General features: G+C 36.8%; 1 protein-coding gene across 1 annotated transcript in view; it reads right to left on the bottom strand.

Annotated features, from left to right (window-relative positions):
- Nucleotides 1-256: 256 nt before the first annotated feature.
- Nucleotides 257-26,171, bottom strand: part of LOC108675301 (alkaline phosphatase) — a 33,684-nt gene continuing 7,769 nt past the window's right edge. Inside the window, exons 3-11 of the mRNA XM_018163301.2 lie at nucleotides 25,772-25,998; nucleotides 15,011-15,185; nucleotides 14,181-14,259; nucleotides 9,862-9,961; nucleotides 8,138-8,345; nucleotides 7,142-7,282; nucleotides 6,614-6,808; nucleotides 4,012-4,174; nucleotides 257-3,212 (exon numbers count right to left, since the gene is read on the bottom strand). Of these exons, the coding sequence (XP_018018790.1) occupies nucleotides 2,726-3,212; nucleotides 4,012-4,174; nucleotides 6,614-6,808; nucleotides 7,142-7,282; nucleotides 8,138-8,345; nucleotides 9,862-9,961; nucleotides 14,181-14,259; nucleotides 15,011-15,185; nucleotides 25,772-25,998 (1,775 nt within the window). The 3' untranslated portion in view covers nucleotides 257-2,725. The remainder of the gene's footprint in view (nucleotides 3,213-4,011; nucleotides 4,175-6,613; nucleotides 6,809-7,141; nucleotides 7,283-8,137; nucleotides 8,346-9,861; nucleotides 9,962-14,180; nucleotides 14,260-15,010; nucleotides 15,186-25,771; nucleotides 25,999-26,171) is intronic.

Here is a 26,171-nt window from a genome sequence, read left to right as displayed (position 1 = left end):
TACAGGAAAAGAATGCAGAGAAATCCAGTTTATGATGTCGAATAGTTAGAAATAGTCACAATGCCATCTAATATTCATATTAAATGCAAGGTTTCCGATATGAATGAATTTCTTGCTCACCAGTATTAAGAAATTTAACTGCTTCGTTGAAATATCCAAGGTCATAATTTGACAATTCCATAAAACGGTAAATTTTCGTTCTAGGCCAGTTTAACCCAAAACAAATGCTGATGGTTGGACAAAGAAACCATTTACCTCCAATCTTGTTTTATTGCAATTCTTACGCACAACAGCAAATTCGATGACTGTAACAGCGTAGAAATCTTAACAGATCGCCTAACACGAATAGGATACCAACAAAGATTTTGTAATAGATGATAGTTGTCAATATCTATAGTGGTCCGAATATAATAAATGAAAATCGCCAATTGTGTTCAAATTAAAATTGAGGCAACATATCGTGTTATTAATTAGCTACCTTGTAAAAATTTTTAATTTCGCATTTAAAAGAGGCCTTAGGCATCACATCAACTTCCAAAGACTGTAAGCATGGGAACTTTCCTCTCCTGAGCTTAATGTTGACTGCGAAAAGTTTAAGAAAGTATAGTTTGCAGGGCTCATTTAAACTCACAATATATTCGGTTGATATTTATAAGGAAGGTTTCCATCGCACCACATTACTGACATGGACAGGATTTTCCACAAAAATTATTTAACAAATTCATTGACAACTTAATTTCTCGATTATTTCATTCTAATTCAAAGAGTTCACATAAACCAGTACTAAACTGCAAGACTAAATAAGTTACCAGGTATTAATACTTGGAATAAATACCCTTAAACCAGAATCTTCAATTTTGAAACCAAAAATTTAGTGAATTACTTAAATTTGGAACATCTAAAGCTGATCTTGAACTGAAGATTCAAGCATGGGTGAGATTTCGAATAAATTATTAACAATTAAGTGACATGAAGATAAAAAAAGTTTTAAGGATTTCTAAACCTCACTTCAGAAATTATGAAAACATTTTGCAGTGTTCATCCTTTCTTCTATTGATAACAATTCAATATGAACTAAAACTAAAATCTAAATTAGTCCTGAGAAAGTACGAGACACTAAAGTTCTCAAATTATACAACTTAAGTAGGAACACATGAACACACAGCGGCACACACAGCGGCGCTCTATTCCCAGGGGCCAATTATCATAAATTGTACATTTAGCGTCCTATATGTACATGTGGCGGTCTGAGTACACGTAGCCGCCTGATCGAGTACACGCAGTGTCCTAAGTACACGTAGCGGCGGTAGTACACGTAACGGCCGATATATCGTCAGTGATTATTGGGTTTAGCTTGAAAATTCTTCAGCGATTTAATGAAAGCATTAAAAACTTTCAACTATTTTTGGCAGTGCGGCCAGTGGATGGTAACCTGGGTTTACGTTACGACAAATGGCGAGCTAAACTCCGTCGATTTTACGACTTTACGACCTCATGGATATTATCCTTCATTAAATTGAGTGAGTAACTCTGGGCGGCAATCATCAACCAATCACAAAAAGTTCTATACGTAGCATGATCAGACAAAATAAATATTCACACATTTTATTATCGTTTATGGCATGACAACAAAGTTATTTGTTCCTTGAGAGATGCGTGTACCACGAAAGAAGGACATTAATTATGCCATGAATGCAGTCTCGTGTGTTTGGTACAGCTAAATATATCATAAAGAGGAAATGTATGCCACTCCTTGCTTATCCTTGTTCAATCAAGCGCAATAATAAATATTCTATTATTAGAGTGACAATTGAACTGAAGAACCAAGCAGGGTTGAACAATTAGTCGATTTAAGCTTAATGAAATGAATTAAATAATATCTTGCAATATTATATCTTATTATTATAAAATAGAAATGCTCGCAAACACTAATCGGTATTAGATTTATTCAGGACCTAACGGGCTAGCAAAATATTTAAAAGAAATTTATTCTTCCATAGAGAACCAAAAATTTGTAATATATTGACTCTACGATAGTCATCTTAATTATTCGATTTTATTTGAAAAATATACAATGTATATATAAACATTTATTCCACAAGCTATAGGTAACATTCCGTACGCGATAGATTCAACTTCTGTTTCAATCATCATAAGAAAAGACGAATTATTTAATTGAATGTGATTGCTGCAACTATGAATAATGCACAACAATTGGAAATTGAACTGAATAATTACCAGATATCCCTAAAAATTGAGCTCCTCATCACAATCTGGTTAACAACCAAAAATCGTATGCTACGCTTGTAGCCTGGCGCATTATATTAAGTCATTGTCCTAAAAGTTAATAATTAACCAAATATCGTACGAAGTTGTTATTTCAATAGAACGCAGCAAGCTATAAAATTCAAACTATAACATTATATTTATTCAATTAGTAACTGTACATTTTTATTTTTATGGGTAATTAATACAAAAATAATTATGATCCAATAGAGTGATCACCCTCCTTATACTTTCATATGCTATCCCAACAATAACGACCGTTCAAACTCCAACAAATTCTTGTCAATAACTAACCTACCCGGCACACGAAATTCAGCTAAAACTATGACGAGGGACTTGAAGATTTTATTAGTTGGCTAGTTTCTCTTCTCAAACTCTTGGAACTGAAATGAAATAATTAAAATAAATATGTACACTACTAAACAGCCGCACAAAATTCTCAACGTAAAATTAACGAGAGAAAGACTGCCGACAACAACAAGGAACGAGGTCGGAGGCTCTCGGCTGCGTTCCAGAACCCAAATTCTCTGTTGAAACCATTAGTTCTACCAGAGTTTGGATCAGGTCCTTGCCCTGGTCCGTACTGGTGGTTCACGTGGGAATCATAATACTTTCTTTCCTCCACAGGAAAAGTCGCAGGCGATTCATGAGCGTGGGGATAGCGACCAGGGTGATAAATGTTCGGTGCCAAGTTAGGGTAACTTGGCGCAACGTGAGGGAAATTCGGGACCATGTTTGTGTGCGGGCTTTTGGCTGCGGACGCGTCGTCGCTGGGCGGTTTTTCACAGTGCGAAGTGTCGTCCGAGATGCAGCTGGCGTAAGCGATAGCGTGAGGAATGTAGCTTTGCTCCACTGTCCCTGAGAACAGGTAACTGCCGGGGCCTGTCGCGTACACTGGCACGTCTTCTCCGCTGTGGGTCTCATACCTGTCACCAAGGTATTGTGTTTGTCAGTGGACACTTGAGATAAAGATGTGATTTTTGATGTAATTTTTTTAAATTTTACACAGTTAATTATTATTTAAACTTCAATATATTTCGTGTTAATTAATAATTCTACTGTGATCCAGAAATATACAGCTAGAACTGAAATGAATAGTGTTTTGGAAAATGTACTTCGATAACCGGATAACAACACAAAGAAATTTTTCCTAGTCGGTATACTTCAAAAATATTCTCCATTCAATAAAAAAAACATTTGATCATTCATTAATTTAAATGACGAGCCGGTAAATAATTATAGAGGACGCTCACCGATTGAGTGACTCTCATACCTACGCAAATGATTACTAATGATATAGTCTGCATAACAAATATATATTTCTCTGATCGGTAAACCAATGGCAATGCAGACAAATAAATTGCAAACATGTTGAATAAATATATATTTTTTCAATTCGCCTCTTTATTAAATATGCTGGTACCAGAAGATAAAAGTTTACTTTCTGAACTTACATCCTACTTGTATGTGAGGAAAGGATGTGAACATCCAAATAAATTTTCTCCTTCGCTCGCTTATCATTTTAACGAACGAGTTCCAAGTCAAAGGTGGGGAAAATCAATGATTTAAGTGCAAGCGTCAGCCACCGCATAGACCGCACCTGGAAATATAGTCCACACAAAAGGCCCGCGGGCTCGGCACTTTCATGCCAGCGCAGAAGTTATTTATCAAGACGCATTTCTGAAAGATGCCGCAATTTTGTTGCAAGGGCGGATCATCACTCACTTCCTAGGTACGGCCGCCTGCTGTACGAAATTGACGTCCTGTGGATTTATAGCCGTGATATTATGACGGCCAGACGGTGTAGCATGAGCATATCCGGGTCCATTGCCGTACAGAAGCGTCGTGTACGGCTTGTAATCCAAGTCTGATACACTCGCGTCAAAACCTGACCAGAAACAAAACAGAGGTGCACGGTTATTCAAAGCTGCGTTAGTGCAGTATGAAACTATGATATGAAATGAGTATGAAACAATTGTAGCTATGATATGTAGGCGAGTCTTTTGAAGAAGCAAAAAGATAATTCCGTCCGGGAAATTGCATTGTCGCTTCTCCTACAAAAATAGCAGAGTCGTAAAAAGTTTTAACTTATCTGTACTTGAAGATTGCAATCATTTCCAAGCGCAAGAGCAATCAATCCGCGGATTACAGACCGAGTATTTAAGTTATTTATCTAGTAAATTGTTCTTCAACGTTTCTGTAATAGACTTCGTAATTCATGTCACATATTTCCATGAAATATTTGATGCAGAAATTTTTCTATTTAGTTCACCTACACGTGGCAGGTGAGCATCTTGGAAAAAAACAACCTTCTCACATTTGTGCCTCCTTACAAATGCAATAGATTACAAATTCATCCCCATATTGCCATTAAATTAGAGCATTATATCTATTGAAACTTCAATCCCTAGGACTGTATCTCTTGTCCACGAGTCCAAGTTTTTCTAGCTTCTTTCCTATACTTCCAACATTATTCATATTTACTTATTGGCGTTTCACTTGTTTGTAACTTCCTATCAAACTGATTTAATATTATCAAGAAATCTGAGCGTATAATTTTGCGCATCATTATTTAGTTTAGTAACCTATACCTTCATCTCTTGTAAATTTCAGAGTTATAAAATTATCTATTATATTTTGTCTCTCAAATCATACGTGAACTGAGGAATCGACTGAGCCATAGACAGTATTCCATTCGAAAGAAAACATCGAGCTGATAATATGTATTTATTTGTGATATAACTTTAGCTTGAAACCTATCAAGTTCCAAAACGCCTCCATTGGATAATATGCATAATCATTCTACTGAAGAGCACTGACACGCATTTTGCGCTTTAATTCAAGGCCCAACACGTTCTATATATTTAATGAATAATTAATTTTTATCACACATGATAGACGAAGACAGAGCCTCATATTTTCAAAGTCCTAAGTATCGTCCACGCTCAACATAAACTATAAAATTATACGATGCATCAAAGCATCTCATGTCTACTTTCTATATGTTAGAGAGCTGACGCAAATATATTCCTAACATTCTTCATCAAATAAAACCATGAGTAATGCCTAAAATTGGAAAAGAAAATAACTCAGACGAAATTAAATTCATTAACTTGTCAAATAGATTGCTGGCTCCCTGAAGGAGCCTAACAAAAAACACGTTTTGACAAATTTTCAGAAAAATAATGAATACATTTTTTGCAGGAGAGATCCTCAATTTGCTCTTATTAAAGTTGGGAGTTCGTTCCCACTTAAAAAAAAGACTCAGTAGGACAGATTTTTCGATTTCTGTGTCGCTTTATACAATAGATACTATAATTCTAGTACAAATTTATTCAAGACAACACATATTCCGGCAGTATTTCCCAAACCCTGCCTTCATCTCGCTCTGATTTAAGAGGCTTAAAAGCACCGCTTCATGACATAACTAAATGAAAGATGACGCAATACGTTATTAATCTGATAAGGATGCGGCCGCAGCATCTATTAAACATGCATGAGACCATCTGCCGACTGTCCGAGGGGATTACCAGAGTCATCAGGTACTCGCTATACTCGGCATGATGAAACTACCATATGGAATGACTTACCACATGGCGATACACATACCAGAGATACATCAGCATGGATCTATTAAATACTAGGAATTGCTGCTTGAGAGGAACGGTTGTTGTCTCTAACGCAGAAGCAGAGAAAATGTTTAAGGAAGCGTGCATTTGGGGTCGTGAATTCACATCTTGATAAAAGGAAGTTAACAAAAGAAGGCTATGGCCTAACAAAATAATTTTAAATTATATCTCTTCGAAGCAAATACCATCACTTCAAATCACATCAAGTGAAAATAAATATCAAAAACAAATTGAAATTTACGTACATGCTCAGACTGAAACATTGACTAAAGAAATTATTCATCATGTAGGTGCCTTCGCAATAAACAGAGCGTGATCACCCATTCACTATAAATACATACACACAAACAAGGTCACTAACGAGATGAAGGAAGCAAAATTGTAACTAACTGAGCTAATTAATCAGGCGTAATGAGGCAGTATTCAATCATGGATGACGTAAGCAGGAATGCTGTTCGTACACAAACCAGTAATAGGAGTCCCGCGAGGTGTGTTGTCACTACGAATGTGATAGCATGACCATGTAATGAGGCGGGATTGCATTAAGCAATATACATAATCAGTAATGATGTTCGACAACTAACCAGTAATAGGAGTCCCTCGAGGTGTGTTGTCACCACCATATGTGATGACGTGACTGTAATGAGGCTGGATTGCATCAAACAATACGTAATCATTAATGCTGTTCGAGCACCAACCAGTAATAGGAGTCCCGCGAGGTGTGTTGTCACCACCAAACGTCATGACGTGGCTGTGATCAGCGGTGACAACTAGCAGCGTGTCGGCGGCGCTGGTGAACTGCAGCGCCGCAGCCACGGCGTCGTCCAGAGCGACCACCTCCTCCAGGGCGCGCCTAGCGTTGTTGTGGTGATGCGCGTGGTCGATGCGCCCGCCTGCACCAGCATTAAAACGCCCCCAGGGACAGAAAAATTGCTGTTAGAAGAGAGTTTCCGTATGTTCGTAGGTGAGTTTCGAGGAGAAAAGAAACACATAGCTTCAAAATGGCTTGAATGACTCTATTCTAAACGTATTTTCTTTAATTATTTAATTCCTGTCTTCAATTATTCGTCTACGTCCGTAAGAAACCTTTAACTTCTCCTTGTCATTATACGCCTTGACAGGAACTGTGATTTGGCAATGCTGTAATCCAATTACCTGGTCATTAAAGACAAAATTCATCTCACTAAAAACTGTGAAATAATACGATAGCAACAATCCGCCATTACCTTCAACCATGAGGAAAAATCCTTTGCTATTTTTCTGAAGGATTTGGATTGCTTTTATGGTCATCTCAGCAATAGAAGGATCACCGCCGGCCCCTTTGTTGCGGTCCACTTCAAAGTCCAAGTGAGAGTAGCCGAAAATGCCTGCGTGGTGGGCGGAATGCGGATTCAATTAATTTAATTTCTTGCGGATTTTAATTTTATTTATTTAATAGGATATTTTCAGTATTCAGTTGTGAGAAAATCACATGAGGAACAAATTTTGTGGATAAAATATCAGTTTGTCAACGATGTTCCTTGTCAACATCGAGGGATCTTATACTGTCGATATATACTGCTCACACAAATCACCGAGTCGCGGTTCAAGATCCAAGTTATAATTACTAAACAAAATCTCGTGTTTGAACGAATAATTCATTATGTTGGAAAAAAATATTACGATAATAGAAATTTGCGACTTATATTTTCCACACATTATGGTTTCAGTTCTGAACCTGTCGATTCGCTCTCATTTATTCCATTATTGCCAATCGTGTTTTTTTTTAGTGTGAAATAACGAAAAACATTTCCCTTGCATTGTTAAAAAGTCGAAATCTTCGGTGACGGTTTGTTCACTTTAATTCAGTGTCATACCAAATAATTAAAGAAATTAGATCAGTATTCACTGCAGTGAGTGACAGAGAGCACATTTTCTCACTTCCGTCCGTCCGTTACGGACGGACGGACAGACGGACAGGCGTTACGGACGGACGGACATGACGAGCACAATGGCGTCAAGTCCGTCCGTCCTAGACTGTCCGTCCGTGACTTCACGTCCTAGACTGTCCGTCCGTGACTTCACGTCACGGACGGACGAGAAAATACGCTCTCTGTCACTCACTGCAGTGAGTACTGATCTAATTTTTTCCATAAATGAGAAAACGCGCTAAAAATGGCCCAGCTTTGTTCGTCCTGCATCCCGCACTTGCCTAGCAAGTAAATACTGTATCCCGCACTTGCCTAGCAAGTAATTCGTCCTCCTGGGGTCGATCTGATCGAACTGCCCTTTGTTCCAGACGTATTCAGCGTGAAGGCTCCGTTGCTTCTTGTCGTGCACCCACTCGTCTATCAGATGGCGGCCATCTGATCGCCTGCCTCTCTGGTCTCGCTCTTCCTTGTCTGCCTCAGACTCCGGCAGGAGATGGCGTCTGCCACCTCCTAGCAACACCTAGAGCATAGACAATTTTTAAAGTACCCCTTTTTAGCCGTTTTCTATGAATTTCACGTTTTCTATCAATTTTTTCGAAAAATTCATAGGAGCAAAATGTTTTTTTTTTTACATTTTACGTATGTATGTGAAGTTTCATGACAATCGGATAATAACTGTAGAAGTTTTCCGTTTGCTAGGTCGGTCCCCTTAATGCTTTGTTCGCTTAATAGTTATGAGCCGAGCAATGTTTTTGAAGTTATCATCCATGTCATTTTAATTGTAGAAATTCTATCAATATTTGGTCCATGAATCAATTCTGAAATCTGTGGATCGACATTCCATCTATCGTTTACTCACTTGGAATTGTTATCTCAGATTAACGATGGTGATAAGAAATCAGTCTCAGAGTTAACTTTCACTTTTAAGTCAGTATAATCAGTTAACATTATGGTTTTGATAGTGAAGATTTTTGCCGTCGCAATTACAGTCATTGTACCTGATATTACTTAGCATGTCAGCCTACATGCTAATTAACGGGTAGCAATTGCTGTACAATAAACATCACTTGATTACGAAGTGTTGAAAGTATGAAACCAAATTTTTAATTGAGAATAAAAGTTCACTCTTAGCTTGACTGTTTTTGCCTTTTTTTTTTTTTTTGGTTAAAGAATCGTATCCTGTTCTAGACCTCATCTTATTTTCGTGTTAGATTAAACTTTAATGAATGAAGCAACGTTGGATTCTACAGAAAATGTAGTAATGAATGCTTAAAAGAACTTTCTTTTTCTCATTAACATTCAATCGTAGCCAGATTTGCAGTAGTATCGAGGAAGTCATTATTTTTAGACGCACTAAATTAAGCTCTTAACGCGAAAATTATTCTTTGATACGTACAGAGCATAAATAATCGTCGACTTGATTAGTTAGAGAGCAAAGATAGCAAGTTACTTCTTTTAATTACTTGAGTAAACCACTTTTTTGAAAATTTAAGATACTTGTATTCCAAAGCACGTATTTTGCCCATAATAAAAAAAAAAAAAACGGAGAATCGTGAATTCAACCGAACAAAATTTGATGTCTTAAAATATTCTGAGCATTTGTGAATATTGTCCGGTTTCAATCTGGCATCTCATTTTATTCAATATAATTATTGTGGATAGAATGAGACGCCAGATTGACACTGAACAATAGGTAAGCAAATACAATCTCATCAGATTCTATCCGAACACAGATGTAAACAGACAGCTTTTTATGACAAAAAGACATTGTGATGTATAGTTTAGTTTTAATTTGTCCTAATAAACTGCTTGGAAAAATCACGCATTGAATAGAATCACTAATTCGTCGAACTCATGATAATAATAATAGTGAAATGTATAAAAAAAGAAATGAAGCTCAAAATTATCATGACAGCTAACCGCAATAAACATGTTCGCCTTTTCTCTGTATCAGCGGTCTGTCCACCGCTTAGTACAGAGTGAAATATTGGTTAAAAAAGGCTAAACTGTTCTTGTAAATGCATTTCAGAGCTTACGTTAATGTTTCTGCCAGGCAGGTCCTCGATGAGTTGTCTCGCAATATCTTTACACACAGCCTTGGAACGCATCCCCATCCTAGAGTCGTCTTCCCAGTATCTGAAAAATTAAAATCACGAAGTTAAAAAAATCTCGCTGGTTAAAAAAAATCATGCGAATAGAAAAAATATAACTCATTACTCACTGCAGTGAGTGACACAGAGCCCATTTTCTCGTCTACGAAAACTTGAGGTCACCGACGGACAGACGGACAGATAGACAGACAGACAGAAGGACGGACATGGCGAGCACAATAGTACATTTTTTTCCATAAATGAGAAAATGCGCTAAAAAGGCTTGAAAAATAATAAAATTTGTAAACAGATCGCAATTCAGATCGTTTTGAAAAATTCACATGGCTTAAAGAATTTTGTTACCAGTTTAAATTAAACACATTGGAACTTTCACGGCTTGAACTTGACAAACTAATTTTACGCCTCCTTTCCGAAATGATTGATTTGGGAAATTGGCGGCTCTTATTGATAAATCCTCACAGACACAGATTACCGTAAAATTTATAGTAAAATACAATGTACACTTAGTTTCACGAACTACTTAGACATAAATAGTCAGATGAATTAATTTTACTGAACGGAACTGATTATTTTAAATATGTATTGGAACATGAGGCCTGTAAAAATTAACCAGCCTCTTTCAATTAATTCCAATTCCTCAACTTTAAACTTAAATTTGCTAGGTGAAAAATAACGCTGCTGTGCAAATGAAATGGAGCTTTCGTTTCATGCATTCGAAAATCTACATTTCAGGGCTTGAAATGCGCGAGCAACAAGAGTAAATAAATACTTTCGATGATAAATATATATGTTGATAAACTAAAAAAAATCAGTATGCTCCTTGTAATTCCTGTTGAAGTAACGAACATTTGTACCGCAGTGATTTTAATGCTATGCTTTATTAATACACACCATCAATTACTGGAGGGAACTGAAATTAAACATTTGCCATTAATAGAATAAATTTTCATCCTAAATTCACGTACACAAATACGAGTCGATGGCCAAGAAACATTGCATTAACCCGAGCTCTGGTTTTTATTGAAGTATTTTGGTAACAATTTCGTGTGTGGCTGAACTGTGGAGTTTTGCGTTACTTGATCTTCCGCTTCTTTATCCTTTCGAATTGCAGTATATTGGAGATGCTTCGGATATTGCAACGGATTAAACCCAAAATATTGAATGTTTTCTGACCTCGACACCGGGTGCAATATATTGCATGTGGTCGCATTCCGGAAATGTTAACGAACAGGAATTGAATTTTTCAACTAGTCAAATAACATTGATCAAGTTCAGAGTTTATAATCAAAGTTACCCAATTGCTGAATATGTTTTCATGAGTGAATGGATAGTTCAAGTGATAAGGGTTTTATAGATCTGATGTCAGCTGTCAATTGTCTTGGGTCAGTTTTACAGGAATTCGACAGTCGATTTAGTAAACGAGATATATAGGTTGAAAAGAATAGCAATTCATATTAACAATTAACGTACTTGATGGCCGTACGATAGAATATCGAATAAATTAGCATAGGTATAAAAAAATCACTGCATCACATCCCTTTGTGCTGAAGGCCGCGGCTGGCAGTTGATGAAGAGCCTTATAGGATAGCACCAAATAAAGCGCGGGCCACGGCTAGGCTGGATCCACTGATGGCTTACAAAGGACCATGTTTTAACGTTTAACAAGCTGTGGGAGCTTTGTGTCGGTCCACGTATCTTGTATGCAAATTGCGTAGCGTGAAGCCAGACAGTTTCGACATATTCTTTTGCCTTTGGCAGTTCTGGATTATTGAGAACCTTTTTATTTCCTGGTAACAATGTTTTTCCCACACCAACGTATTTGCTGGTGCCTATATATTCCCTGGCATCCATGTATTCCATAGTACCTATGTAGTTTCTGGCACTTAATTATGCGTTTCACTGCAAAGGCTAAAATTCGGCACTGCACATAAAAATGTTTTCTGCTCAAAACATTAGCCGTCCGATGAAAAAATCCATCAGGTGAGTGACGTGCCAAGCCAGAATATGATTTATGATTAATTTTACATGTTTTTTAATATCAATACTAATTATATATATTATGAGCAAAGAACTTCATTTTTATTTTACTGCAAAAAATTAAATATCTATTGAATTGGTGATTTTATTGAAATACCAAAACAATGTAAATTCTTCTTACATTTTTTAAGCCAATAGGTTATCAATCAAATTACAGGGAACCATAAACTGACAAATAAAATTAACCCCCTTCAGAAGGTGTATACAAACAATAAACCCTTCGGTTAAGAAACCCTACAAAAAGTATTTCAATCATTTAAAATAAACTTCATTAGAGCAAGCAATTACAGTCGCAAGTTAAAAAAGTTGAAATTATATGTAACTTATCCAATGTGACAAGTACATTGTTCGAAAAAAAATTCTAACATGCCTTCTTATTCAATTTGTGCATTGACCAGACATTCATTAAGCTTCCTCCATTACCACAATGCATGAATACTGTAATTCTCTCCACTAGATCACAAGGTGCATTGTTTGAATCACTAAAAGAAGCGCTTTTGCTAACAAGTTCTGTGGCCGAGAAGGTATAAAGTCCCCGTTATTATACGGTCTGTAATTCCAGGCTTTGTTCAATGCATTACCCGCAGCCGTCATCGCCCCCAATAAAGAAGTCTCATATCTGAGGGGTCGTCAAATGGCGGACTCATAACCATCGCTGCCACTGAATAATGAACGCTTGTGATAAGTGAGCAGTCAGGTCAGCGGCACGCGCTACCAGCTCTCTCTTCGCCAAGGTTATTGCACGAAAATGCTTTTTTATAAATAAATCTTTAGGAGATTCTTCAGGTTTGTCCATGTCAGTAGGAGAACAAGTGATTTCTTGATGCTTATTAACCGGTTTCTACGGATGAATACAAAACATAGTCTAAGTAATAGAACCAGAAATTTATAAAATTATGTAATTCATATCAAAGTTTCCACCTATAATAAAACAATTATCAATTATTTTATCGAATTACTGAAGGTTCGGGATACGCAAATAGCGCAGCAGACAGACAAATGGTGACTAATCGAGCTCGCCCAGCTAAACTTCGTCTTCCAAATTTTTTATCAAGTCAGCTTATACGTGATACGGAACGAAGGACTTTAACAGCTTTCGTTTCATATGTTTTAATTTAAAGCTTTTGCACCAGGTAAATTCATTGTATTTCGTTCTGACACCGAAGACAAAAATTTTAACATGTATTTCATTGACATTTTATCATATGTTTCTTTCTAGATATTTTGCTATTGTGTCTTCTATGAAAATTTGATCGGTGTACAAGTTGTAAGTCATCGCAAATAAAATGTTTCGTTTCAAAGCAACTACCGGGTCAATGTGCTACCTGGATCAATCTGGAACGCTGTGTTAATCTTCTATCAATTATCATATATATGATCAAATCTAATTAGCTTCCTTGCGATTTTAAAAATATTCAACCCCATTATTACCCCTACAACCAATTATTGATTAGAAGGCGTGTAACTGTAACTCATAACTGTATTATCAACCCACTGGTGTGCATGTTCCCACCCACAGTTAGTTGGTGATTAACGGCCTAAGTTTAGAGGCAGCGTATTGAATTAGATAATTTGTAAAACTTCTGCGGCGCCGTCTTATAAAAAGTCTTTCCATTATTAATTAGCGTCGGCAGTTATTGGAAGCTTATTCGGGGAATGAGCAAACTTTAGCAGCGACATTGAAGGCAATTATGGAATGACTGGGATAACTGAACGTTCGATTTACACGCTATGCAGCTGCTTGTATTATAGTAACTTGGTATATTCTAGCGACCGAAATTCAGTTCAAAGTAGTGTGATTAGTATTTGTGGGAACCTTAATTTAGTACAGAGAGATTAAATATTAACATATATAAAAGTTATGTTCGTCTGCCAATATAGGAAAACAATTACTGCGATAAATTTCGACGAAGTGCATGGAAAAAGAATAAATTTTTCAACCTTGTCCAACGTATGATCTATGAGGAAATCGATCGAACAAAAATGAACGTGAAGCTCAGCATTTGCAGAAGCAAGAATAATTATACTAGTACAAAGGTAAGATGGATACTTCTGTATATATATGAACATAAAACAAGTATGTTGATTACTTATGCGCAAAATGAAACTGATGAAAGGTAAATCGATTTCATTTCACCAAATATCGTTAATAGGGAAAGTGAGCATTATATTATGGGTACAGAAACATATGAATTACAGTAACTCACCTGCTGGCTGAATGAGCGTACAGGGCAGATGGCGTCCCGTGTGTCAGTCTTGTGTTGGTGACGATGCCGGTGCTTTTGCCTAAATAAAATATACGATTTGCATTCATGCGTATGATTTTAATCTGATTACCCATACGATTATGAATGAATTATATCTTAAGCCTTTCTAATGATTCAGGAGAATAATAAATTAAATAAATGATATTATATAAACAGGATTATTTTCGACATTCGCGTTTTTTTTTTTTTTTTTTTTTTTTTTGAAACTGTAACATAATTCTAATCCGCTCAAGTGGTCTAGATGAATTTTCTGTGCATAATTTTTTTTCAGTTCTCTGCACCTGTATAATTAAAAGCCTCCACGATTCACCTAATATATTTTCAAAATTATCGATCGTGTTGTCCTCGCTTATTATATTTTTATGCACAACTTTAAATTTTTTCTTGCGTGGACTGAAAAACACTCTGACTCGCAGTATTTGTATACACAGTATAAGTTGGTAGGTTAACATAATACTTAATAGTTTAAAAAGATTGTGTTACCAAAATAGATCGTAGTGTTCTCTATCATCATTTATTCACTCGCAAATTTTAAAGTAACCTTTAATAATAACAATTTCCGCTGCACGCCCTACACTGAAAAAAATACAACTCGGTACTCACTGCAGCAAGTGACAGAGAGCGCATTTTCTCGTCGACTTAAAACATGAAGTCACGGACGGACAGACCGACAGACAGACGGACAGACTTACGGACGGACGGACATGACGATCACAATAGCGCCTTTTTTTCCATAAATGAGAAATTGCGCTAAAAAGCGCGAGTCTCACCGTGTTTTTGTGCCCAGTCAATGAGCGAAGGGACCTGCGCGTTGAAGGAGTCGAGGCACTCTTCAAACTTGACGCGGTGGTCCACACCGACGGTGTTAACGTTAGCCTTCACACCACACATTAGTGCCGTGGCGCACCCTGTACTGTCGCCGATCTGGGAGTCCGTCGTGTATGTCTGTGGGGGAGATTTAAGTTCCTTTATTAAGTTAAATATGCATGATATTTAATTATGGGTCATGGTTTTATTCCTTAGTTGGTGCGCCGTTTAATCAGTGACGAGCGAAACAAATATTCAAACAAAAAATTGCAAAATATTTAATTTTATCAATTAGTTTTTTAGTGTATGATTGAATTTATATGCAGTTAGTTAAATATGCCTAATGTAGTTAGTTGACATGTAGTTATGACCCCATGTAGTTAGGTATGCCTGACATTTAATTAGGGGTAATGATTTTAGTTTTTAATTGGCGCGCTGTTTACGTCAGTGACCAGGAAAACGAAAATTAAAAAGAAAATTGCGGAATATTTAATTTTGATAATGGGTTTTTAGAGTATAATTGAATCGATCTATAGTTTCTATTCTTGCATATATCGCGTTAATATCACAACAAGTGAAGAAATAAATAGCATGCCTACTTACTAATAGGCAAAAACTTTTATTAGCAATGGGAATAATATTTTTGCAGATGATATCGGAGTTTGAATTTTACTGATTACCATTTACGTCTGAAGTTCTTTCGTTCAATAAATCCGTTTATTCTTTCGCGTGCACTAAGTCTTTCGTTGTGGGAGTCATTTTTTCCTGCAAGTCTCTCGTTCTGCATGTCAATCATTCAGCAAATCGTTTGTTCTGTAAGTTTCTCCTTCGTTAAATCTTTCATTCTGAAAATCATTTGTTGTACAAGTCTTCTTTCTGTAAGTCCTCGTTTCTATCAGTCCATTCTCATGCAAGTCCTCTTTACTATCAGTCATTCGTTTTGCAAGTCCGCTATTTCACAAGTCATTCCCTACTCAAGTCCTCTGTCCAATCAGTCATTCGCCACGCAAATCATCTCTTCTCTCAATCATTCGTTGTGCAATTCGTCTATTTTATAAGCCATTCGTTATGTAAGTCCTCTTTATATCAGTCATTTGCTTGGCAAGTCCTCTGTTCTATCCGTAATTCGATATGCAATCCTCTGTCCTATTAGTCATTCATTATGAAAGTCCTTTGTGTTCTCAGTCATTCACTATTCAAATCCTCTGTTCTATCAGTCATTCGTAAAGCAAGTTCTTTGTTATGCAAAACCTTGAGAGAGCTACTGTAAAAATTAAGAAGCTTCTCTTGTGTTACAGGCGAAAAACGAGAAAATACGAGTTCAATTTTTCATTAGGAATTTTTAATTTTGACCTCGGAAATTTATACTTTGCCAGGAATGATTTAAGAAAATTCAACCCTGTACCTACGATTATGCCATTACAATAATTTTTTTCTGTAACAATAAATCATTATTCCATTTTAGCGAATTGCGATACAAACTTTTCACAATGCAAGCTTCCGCGATATTATAGAAGTTTCAATCGATTTCCAAATGAAGATTTTAAACAAAAATAATTTGTTTATCTATCAAAATATATTTTACGTACGCTATGTAATCGAAGCTTTTATAGAAACTTTGCCAATGAAGATCTTTGTTCGTTCTTTGTAAGAAGTTCTAGGAACTTGGGTTATAGCGTCGTTCTGCAACACCCACCTCAATATTTGTTTTGGATTGACTTTCCGAATGTAATCGAACTTGTGCGCGTTTGCCGGTATTGTACAAAAAACTTATTTTCACTGGCAGCGCAGACCTCGGAAAATTGCGTACAAAAGTACAATTCGTTGATGCGTGCACGTACAAAATGCCGCGAAGAAAATCTTAGCATAAAATGTTTTGTGAAAAGGCTGCGGCCGCAAGCCAGAATCATCGAAAATTAGAATGCAGACGTCAGAGGGCTTTTTCCTTACCTGGACTTTTTTGCGGTTACATGCATGCAAATTCTTAAGTGAGGGAAATAATTTTGTTTTAGATATAAAAAAACACTGAAATTTACGTTTTATTTATTTTTCTGTGTTCCTATTTCAGGTTTGTCACTCCATAATTCTCAGTGACTAATTAATACTCATAGATTTATATAAATTATAATGTAAATAGTGAATGTTGTCAACTTATATTATTACTACAAGCAGCTGCATAGCGTGTGAATCGAACTTATATTAGGCCGGCAATGATAATTTTTATTCAATTTTAGTACTTTTGGAAAAAGGTCTCGAATCAATATCAAATTTATGTTACATGTCTCTGCAATCCATAAATTTTTTCTCAACTAACTTATTAATTCTTAGAATTGAAATTAATAGTGAAACATAAAAAAATTGAGATCTGATCTATTCTGCTATGTAAATGTTCACTTTTCAACTTTTATTTACGGTGAATTATTAGAATCAATAAATTTTGTGAAGCCATCATGTTCTAATGTGTCATGTATGTTACGACTCATATGTTTGGAAGACATTGATTTAAATAAAAATTGCGCAAATCGCAATGATTTGAATCACGATTAATAACAATTCATAATTCAACTTGCCAATCAACTTGGAAATGCAACGAGTAAAAATGTATTATAATATGTATTGCCAATTATGCAAAAAAAATTGCCAAAGTATTTTAATGAAATGCAGCACGTAAAAGTGAGTTTAGCACGAACACAATTCGTTTCAACAAGAATGCCAATAAATAAAGTCATATAAAATTTCAATTAAAATCAAGCCAACATAGAAATAATTCCTTATACTTTCTAATTAACAGATAATATTTAGGATGGAATAAAGGCAAACATTTTTATTTTTAATCTCGAAGATCAAGAACTGCGATAAAATTTTTATTCTAGCAATCATAAACATTTATAGCCGAGACATTCCTTGGAGCATAACACTGACCTTGTCCTCACTGATCTATTAAATGATGACCAGCAATAAAACTGCCATTTAAATTATGTCATATAATCAAATGAAATGAGTAGTCAGGAGATGAATTTACATTACATGCATTCACATCACTAACGCCAATAAGGACTCATGAATTTGAATACTTTCAATATTCTGGTCTTGATGAATACTCAAAGATTTGCGTTAGTCTTGTGCGTCTGTTAGCCCTATAATATGAACAAATTTTGGTTTTCTCATTTATCAAAGTGCGTTAACATTTTACGCTCGGTAATTTGAAATTAACAGTAAATTATTGAAAATTTGTAATTTTTAGACGGAAATTTTAGAAGCAGAAGTGGGATAGGAAAATTGTTGTTGTCACGTTTCTTTTAAAGATATTCCCTCACCACGGCTCTGTCGAACTCTGATAAAATCATATAGAAAGCATAACTAAGGGAGTAACTAAGTCTCTTTCCACCAGGCATCTGACGTTGAAATAACGTCTATCTCACTATTTTTCAATGAAATCAACTCGTAATAAACATTGTTGCAACGTCATTTGCGGGGAAGAATTTGCCTTGTTTGGTCTCCTGTGATTCAAATAATTTTTGATGTTGAACTCATGGGCTGAATATCATTCAACGTTTCTAGCAAACCTTTCGAAATCTTCCGTAGATACTAGTTAACGTTCTAATGAGTTTATCAACGAAATCAAATAACGTCAACAAAAAATTTACCTCTCTCTCGTAATTTGACATCATTGATCAATATTTGGTAAGCACTGAAACGCCAATAGTTGCGCATTCAGAAGTTGGCCCGAGTTCCCATGCGTGAATGATAATAATTTCGTACAGCAAGTTTTGAGGCCGCACAGTAAAAGAGCTGTGCCATATAGCGAGCTGATCGGTGGGGTCGTTTATTGCAGCAGCGCTAGAGCTCTGCGCCGCGCGGCTCTCTATGTCACTCACGGCTAATTAGGGTCGAGATGCTCGTAAATTTTCCACGAAAATTCTCCATCAGAAGCAAGAAAATCTAGACTCCGAAGAGCTTAGAAAGTCTGATTACCACAAGCAGAGTCCGCATGTTTCCACGTAACGTAAACAGAACTTAGGGCCCTTGTCTTCGGCTTGACGTAAAAACTGGCAGCATTAATTTGAGCAGATAAACCGAGTGTTGAGAAAAAGATGTTTAAGAATTGCGTTCACGCCTAATCTGGTCACTAACTTAGCCCTATCAAGGAGAACCATCCCATTACTGCGTCCGCTTGCATATTCTCTCATTAAGAGACGATTAGGTAAAATAAATTAGCAAATATTTTTAAATGTATTTAAATTGATGAACAAAAAGACCCAGATATTTGAAATTAAGTGTTGGACAAGAATAATTATTCATCATGATTATAATAAAATAATGTTCTATTGTTTATTGTGACCCGAACATTGTCTAGATCGCGTTTAAACTGAGTCACATCTACCATCTTCAAGAACTTTTTTCCTCTGTACCTCTGGTAGTTCGTGTAAATTAACCCACTCTCACAATTGCTATATTGGGTGCCTAAGCCATGTATAAATTATAAACGCAAAATTCCTAAGCACTGGAAATACGGTCTGTAAAACAGGCCAATGCGTTCTTGTCCAAAACTGTCATAACCTTAAGCATGAAGGCATTACTTGCCCGTCCTGGCATAAAAACCACAACTCTCGCAATCCCGAAGAGAATCCCGCTAAGCCGCTAGGATTTGCATGCCTTGCATTACCGTCGCAAAGCTGGAGTTTTTGCGCACTGAATAACAACAAGAAGAAGGCCTCAATTGTTTAGAATAAATGCAAAGCTGCGCGGTTGTTTCCTAATCAAAAAGATTACTGCAAATTAACAACACCGGGAATACAACGACTGAACAAACGTCTGCTGATTTATTAAACCGCTTAATGCTGTAAAAAACATTAAAGATTACGCATATTAAATTAGTGTATATAACAATAACGCTTGACATTTCAACTTGGCTTGAACGACAAATAATGATGCTACGTGATATGAATAACGATGATGTGCTGGAATATATTTGTACGAGCAAAACAAAATGTCACAGCAATTTAGCTGACTCAACTCAACACCCCCTCAATTAAATAGAAATTTTATGCTCAAGAGGGACCGATTTAGCGTTACGGTATATTGGAAGCATCTATGAATAGAAGGTACGTAAACCTATCAGACCCAATTCCCGACCAAAAAACTCTATATTCTTGCAACCGTAAAAAAAGGTCAGGTTTTTCAGATTCGTGTTTAGAATGCTTGCTCTGAATCAACGCCCACGAGTTCACGGAACGTAACTTCAAAGTCAAGCGAGCGCTTGGAGTTTATTCAAGCAAACGCAGGCCGAGGAACCGCAGGGTTTTATGCTACTTGTAATCACGAAAGTAGTCTTTGGATAGATATTTTCTAACTCTGGAAACAGCCAAAGCTTTTGAGACTGCGACCCCTTTAGCCACTGTACAGGTCAATAGATGACGCACTGTAGTGAATATTGCAGTTTAAACGTAAGCAAAAATCGAACCAAGTCGAACTATCATTTAGGTTGACATTCACAGCTCAATCTATCTTCACAAATTGTCAACAGTAAGATATGTGAAACGTAGAATGTATGATGTATTATGATATTTAAACATAAATAACAGTTTGATAAGCTTATACAGGTTTTGAGATAAGCTGGCTAACAAGTTGAGATATTTATGATGCTCACTAACTATCATATGAGAGGTTCGAGATATGGACAAGGCCCTGCTAGTGGAGTGGAGACGAAGCTTCACCAATTAACGCATTAGAGATTTAAGACTAGGAGAAGGTCCTGCTAGTACGAGTGGAGACGAAGCTTCACCAATTAACGCATTAGAGATTTAAGACTAGGAGAAGGTCCTACTAGTACGAGTGGAGACGAAGCCTCACCAATTAACGCATTGGAGATTTAAGACTAGGAGAAGGTCCTGCTAGTGTGAGCAGAGACCAAGTTAACCAACTATCACATCAGCCGTAACCGGCCGCTCAAGTCAAAAGGGAGGAGAAGTCTTGCCCCACAGGGAGCATATGGCACTTTTGGCAAGGAACTCAGGTGCCTGACATGCCACTGGTATAAAACTCAGATGTAAAGATAGCATCTTAAAATATGACTCGTTGCTACGTTGCTAGTGGGAGCCGAGCCGCGGACCTCGAGCTCGACATGAACGCAACAGCTGCACTAGTACCAAATTCTGTTGAATTCGCATTCTTGACGTTTAGCGAATCTCCGTGATCTGCTTAGTGAAGAACGACTCTGAAAGAATATAAACTTGATTCATAAAACATGCGTCGATGTCAATGTGCTTCAAAAGAAATCCTATAATACACGAACATTTTGAACATGAATAAATTTAAAAGTTGTGTAAGAATCGAAAGAATCCTTCAATTTTTCGACACATCTAGTCTTTTAGAAACGTCTTGTGGGAAAATTGAGTTTCATTTTACTTTAGGAGCAGTTGATGTTAATGAACTCAGTTAGCTACTCGCATCTCACGCTGACTTCATGCATGCACTAACGAAGACGAACAACAAATCCCTTCTTAGGGTTGGAAATTTGGCGCGGGACGTTAATTAAAGAGGAATCTCCAGCCTCGAGGTTACCATTTTTTGCTGCAGCTCGCATCTCTCCCTCGCTCGTGTAGGGGGAGCTAAACTTAGCAACGTGCCACCGAGAATGAAGAGTCACGACGAAAGTGCTACGAGGTAGGAAGGGGGGGGGAGGTCATAACTTAGTGTTCTCGTAAGCTGCAACAAAATCTGGGAGAAGTGAGTATTTCGTGCTGTTTGGTCCTTCCATCTTCTGTGTTTTGTAACTTCATTTGTGTTATCCAAACATTGAATTACTGCTGCCTTCTCGCGCACATTCTCCAGGGTGTGGTTTTTTTGTATTATCAATTATGGCTAGGCTATTTCAGCACTTTCACTTTCTGATATTTTTATAAAATCATTGATTTTTAACTTCCGTCGTCAATCCCACGATTTTATCAATACCTGCATTACCATCAAAACTTTATCTATGCTTTAAAAATCAGTAATTGAATATTTTTCGAATTCTCTGCAGTTAAATAAATGCTGAGATTCAAATCTGAATGGTATTTCTCATGCAATGTTATGAATTTTGACAACAGTCTACCGATAATATTAATTTGGGAGCTCTATCGAATTCCACCAATACGGCGATGATTTTCTTCGTGATAATCTAACGATAGAAACATACTTTACATATTCTTCATGCAATATAAGAGTAGATGGCCCAGAATTATGTTCGGTGCTGTGGCAAGATGCTCAAGTTTTGAAGAAGCTCCTGACAGGTTACGACTTCTAAGCAAACATCGTAACGGCTCAAAGCGCACCTTCAACCGGAAACCTGCAGCTTACGTTGCTAATAAAATTTCACGATGCTCGTCTCTTAGATATGATTCGTCGTTGCTGTTGAAGGAACTCCTCGTAATGTGAAGCTTCTTGAACGTCTTTTTTAGAACTAGCATCATTTCGCATGCCATTTTGTTGTATTCTTATGAGCGGCTATTACAACGAACGCACGGAGATAACGAAATAAAAGCTGGAATAAATAAATAGGAAATTTCTAACTAGAAATGAATTTTTCTGCTGGCTGCATTTGAAATTAGAGTCGCCCAATTATAACCTATGAAATAAAAAAATTAAACTAGTTATAGAGATATCGTGATCTGAAAAGTGAAAAATTGTAATTCGATTTTAAACTCAAAATATTCGAAGCTCAACGTTATTAATTAGCACCTCTCGCAATACCCATCAAAAAGTTCTTGTTTGATAACGCTTTAATATTAGATTAATAAAAAGTTGATAAATTTATCTCGTTTAACAATGAATTAGGATAATACGAATATCAAGGATATTGAAGCGAGCAAGCACTTAGCGTTAATAGACGCGACCGTGGGAGCGGCGATGGCGGTTGGACAATTCTTGGAAGCATGAGTGGTGTAATTTGATCACAGGAGTTATCTAATTGTGGAGCATTAGACTCTTATGGGACGGCGACTCTCCTAGCCATGAGAAGAAACTCAGGGACAAGACTACGGCGACGCGATCACATCAAATAGGATTGGTTCGGTCGAGAGAAAATGGGATGGATTTCACACTTTTTGAGCACAGCCACGTTAAAGGATCAAGTTGAAGGAAGTTGGAAACGCTATATTCAAAAGATGGAAAATGCATATGTTACGTGGAAAATGATCACTATGCTGGGGAAAAAGGGAGGAGTAAGACGAGTAATTTCATTATCTGACAATAATTTATTTAGGGAATGCGCAGGTATGAAATGCGTACAAATAACGAAATTCAATATTTAAATTACGACACAGAATATTAGACTCCTGCGTTTGGCATTTTGTTTATTCCGAGACGAGACGAGACAACAGGCTCTGTCCCGGTTCGCAATAAAAACCGGGACAATTTTCAGCCCTCCTTAAGAATTCCGGGACGATACCGAGACGAGACGAGACATCCCGGTTAAAATAGGCCCCTTAAAATTTCCCGGAATTTATAGCCATTTTAACGAGACATAAACTATATTCAAAAGATGGAAAATGCATATGTTACGGGAAAAATTATCACTCTACTTGGGAAAAGAAGAAGTGTAAGACTAGTAATTTCATAGCCTGACAATCATGTATTTTGGGAATGCGCAGGTATGTGATGGGTACAAATATCGAAATGTGTACCCATCAGCGAATGTGTAGTAAGTTTTCCTGACGAGCTCAAATTAAAAGACTGGTACGAGGTAACTCGCACGATGCAGACGAGAATTGAACAACAATAGAAGTGCTTATAAACATTATAAATATTTATATAAGTAAGCATGGAAATAACGTTCTTGTTTAAAATATGCCATTGGTCGCGTAAAAATTGCCAAAGTTAATGAAAGAATGCCTTTACCTCGAGTGCAATAAATAAAACATAACTTGTTTTACGAATATTACTATCGAGTTCACGTTAAACCGAAAAACTGAAACGTAAAATATAACTATGAGAACTTATCTTTTATTTTAGCCACTATTCAAAGTGGATTCCCATACAACATTAAAGCGAGACAGCGAATTTCATCGTACAGCCAAAAGATGTTCAAGAAAATTCACTAGCCGAATTTCTAAACGAATGAACTCGAGTCTGGCGGAAAAACGTCGGTGATTTATAGCTTCCCTCACTCCTTCCGACGCGCTTGCTGGTAAAAACTGCAATAAATTCATCATGATGTTTGAAGATCAGGGGTTTGAATCGGAGGATATTGCGTTCAATTTCTAAGGAGAAATTTAGTGACTTATTTCAGTATCACAATCTTTTGCTTACAATAGAATGAGGCTCCAACTGAAAACAAAAAATTCATGGTAACTTCGTTACTTTAGATAGCTTTAGACATTCAATGTCCCAGTTTTACCGCCAAGTTTAATTAAATCGTTTAAAACCTTCATTTGCCAAATTCGTCGGGAATTTTGACATTGTTCAATACAATATTTAAGGCTAGATTAGTAGACCTAAAATTACGAGTATATTCGCAGCGTATCCCAAACGACTCCTAGACTAATGTTCAGATAATATATGTTATAGAAAAGAATTTACACCCATGATAATTATCATGGGTGTAATAAGCCCACATAATTCCAAATTAAATTAAACTTTCAGCCACGACAAACCGTCCTTATTTCCCTCCCATGTATTCACCCAGGAAATGAAAGAAGATTGCAAAGGAAATGTTTTGAGGCAAAGCTGGAGTCGAGCCGGTCTACTCGGTATCAAAGCTGGTACATTGAAGGTCTTTAGAGCTGCTCGTAAAGTTGTAGATAGCGCCAGAATTTCCGACGACTAACAAACTTGTGAAACGCTGTTTTAGGCCACAGCGAAATTAGAGGCCATATCGCCAGCGTTTGTTAACACTTTAAAATGTGCTAAAATTTGCGAGAAAACATGAATAAAGTTTCGTTGGCAAGTAATTTTATGTGAACCCTCGAATTAAGTGTTTTGATTACACGACTTTAAGGACATAGAAACTTTCGACTGTTTCTCCAGGCCAGTTTTCTTGGTGAGATAGCTCCAGATTGCATCGGTTGGCCGAATACATATGAAATAGTTTAATTAGGATATTTCAATCTGGGTAGCTCCAGATTGCATCGGCTGTCCGAATAGCTCCAGATTGCATCGGCTGTCCGAATACTTATGAGAAATTGTTTAATTAGAATATTTTTAATTAGCATTACCAAAAAACTGGCTAAATGTGCTGTGCGGGGCTATGAAATATAATATTCCTGAAAAGTGCCGTGACTCTCGGCGAGTTTCGGAGAGACTGCCGAGTGAAAAGCCTGCCATGTGTGTGGCAGTGTTCAGTTACATTGCAGCGTCTTCCCTTCACTGATGCACGGATATTGTAGTTTTTGGTGGAATTGAGGCTTTCATTTCGGAGAAAGTGGTCAAAATTTAAATAATTCACCAATACCTACCATTACCTGCAATTGGCACAACATTTATTTCATTAGTAATTCGCATTTTATTTTATTTCAATTTATAACACCGTCCTTTTAATATGAATGTTGGTTTTGGCTCATCTTATTAGATATGATTGTTTTTATTTGTGCAATTGTTTCTGAGTACCACCGTGTAGTAAAAATTTGTTGCCACCTAACTAAACATGACACTAAACCGCTACCTCTGTTGAAGCCAAACTAGGAAACAATATCAAATGAGATTGAAATAAAGATATTAAAAAAGATAAAAAGAGATTTACTCACCTTGGCCAAAGCAATGTGTGGGAATTTCTCGAAGGTCAGCTGATGTTCTTCACCCGTAAATCCCAGTTTCTGTCCCTTAAGGATGCGTCCTGCAGTGATGGTGGACATGCCCATGCCGTCACCCACGAAGAGAATCACGTTCTTGGCGGGGCCTTTGATTGCATTCAACCGCTCCTGCAGCACCTGATCAAGCTGCTCTTGGGCCTGACGATACCAGTGCTCTTTGTCTGAGGAAAAATAAAGAATTTATAAGTCATGACTTATAATTATGGCCTATACTTTCAAAAAAGGTTAAGAGATCGTAAGTTCATCAGCCAATCATTAACGGCCTTTCATGCAAAATCCACCAATCATAGACAAGAAAATAGAGCGTAAGTACTTACGTTCACTTAGCGAGTTT

Source organism: Hyalella azteca, unplaced genomic scaffold (genome assembly GCF_000764305.2).
Source record: "Hyalella azteca isolate HAZT.00-mixed unplaced genomic scaffold, Hazt_2.0.2 contig3326, whole genome shotgun sequence".
Lineage (NCBI taxonomy): Eukaryota > Metazoa > Arthropoda > Malacostraca > Amphipoda > Hyalellidae > Hyalella > Hyalella azteca.
This window is presented reverse-complemented; position numbering and strand designations above follow the sequence as displayed.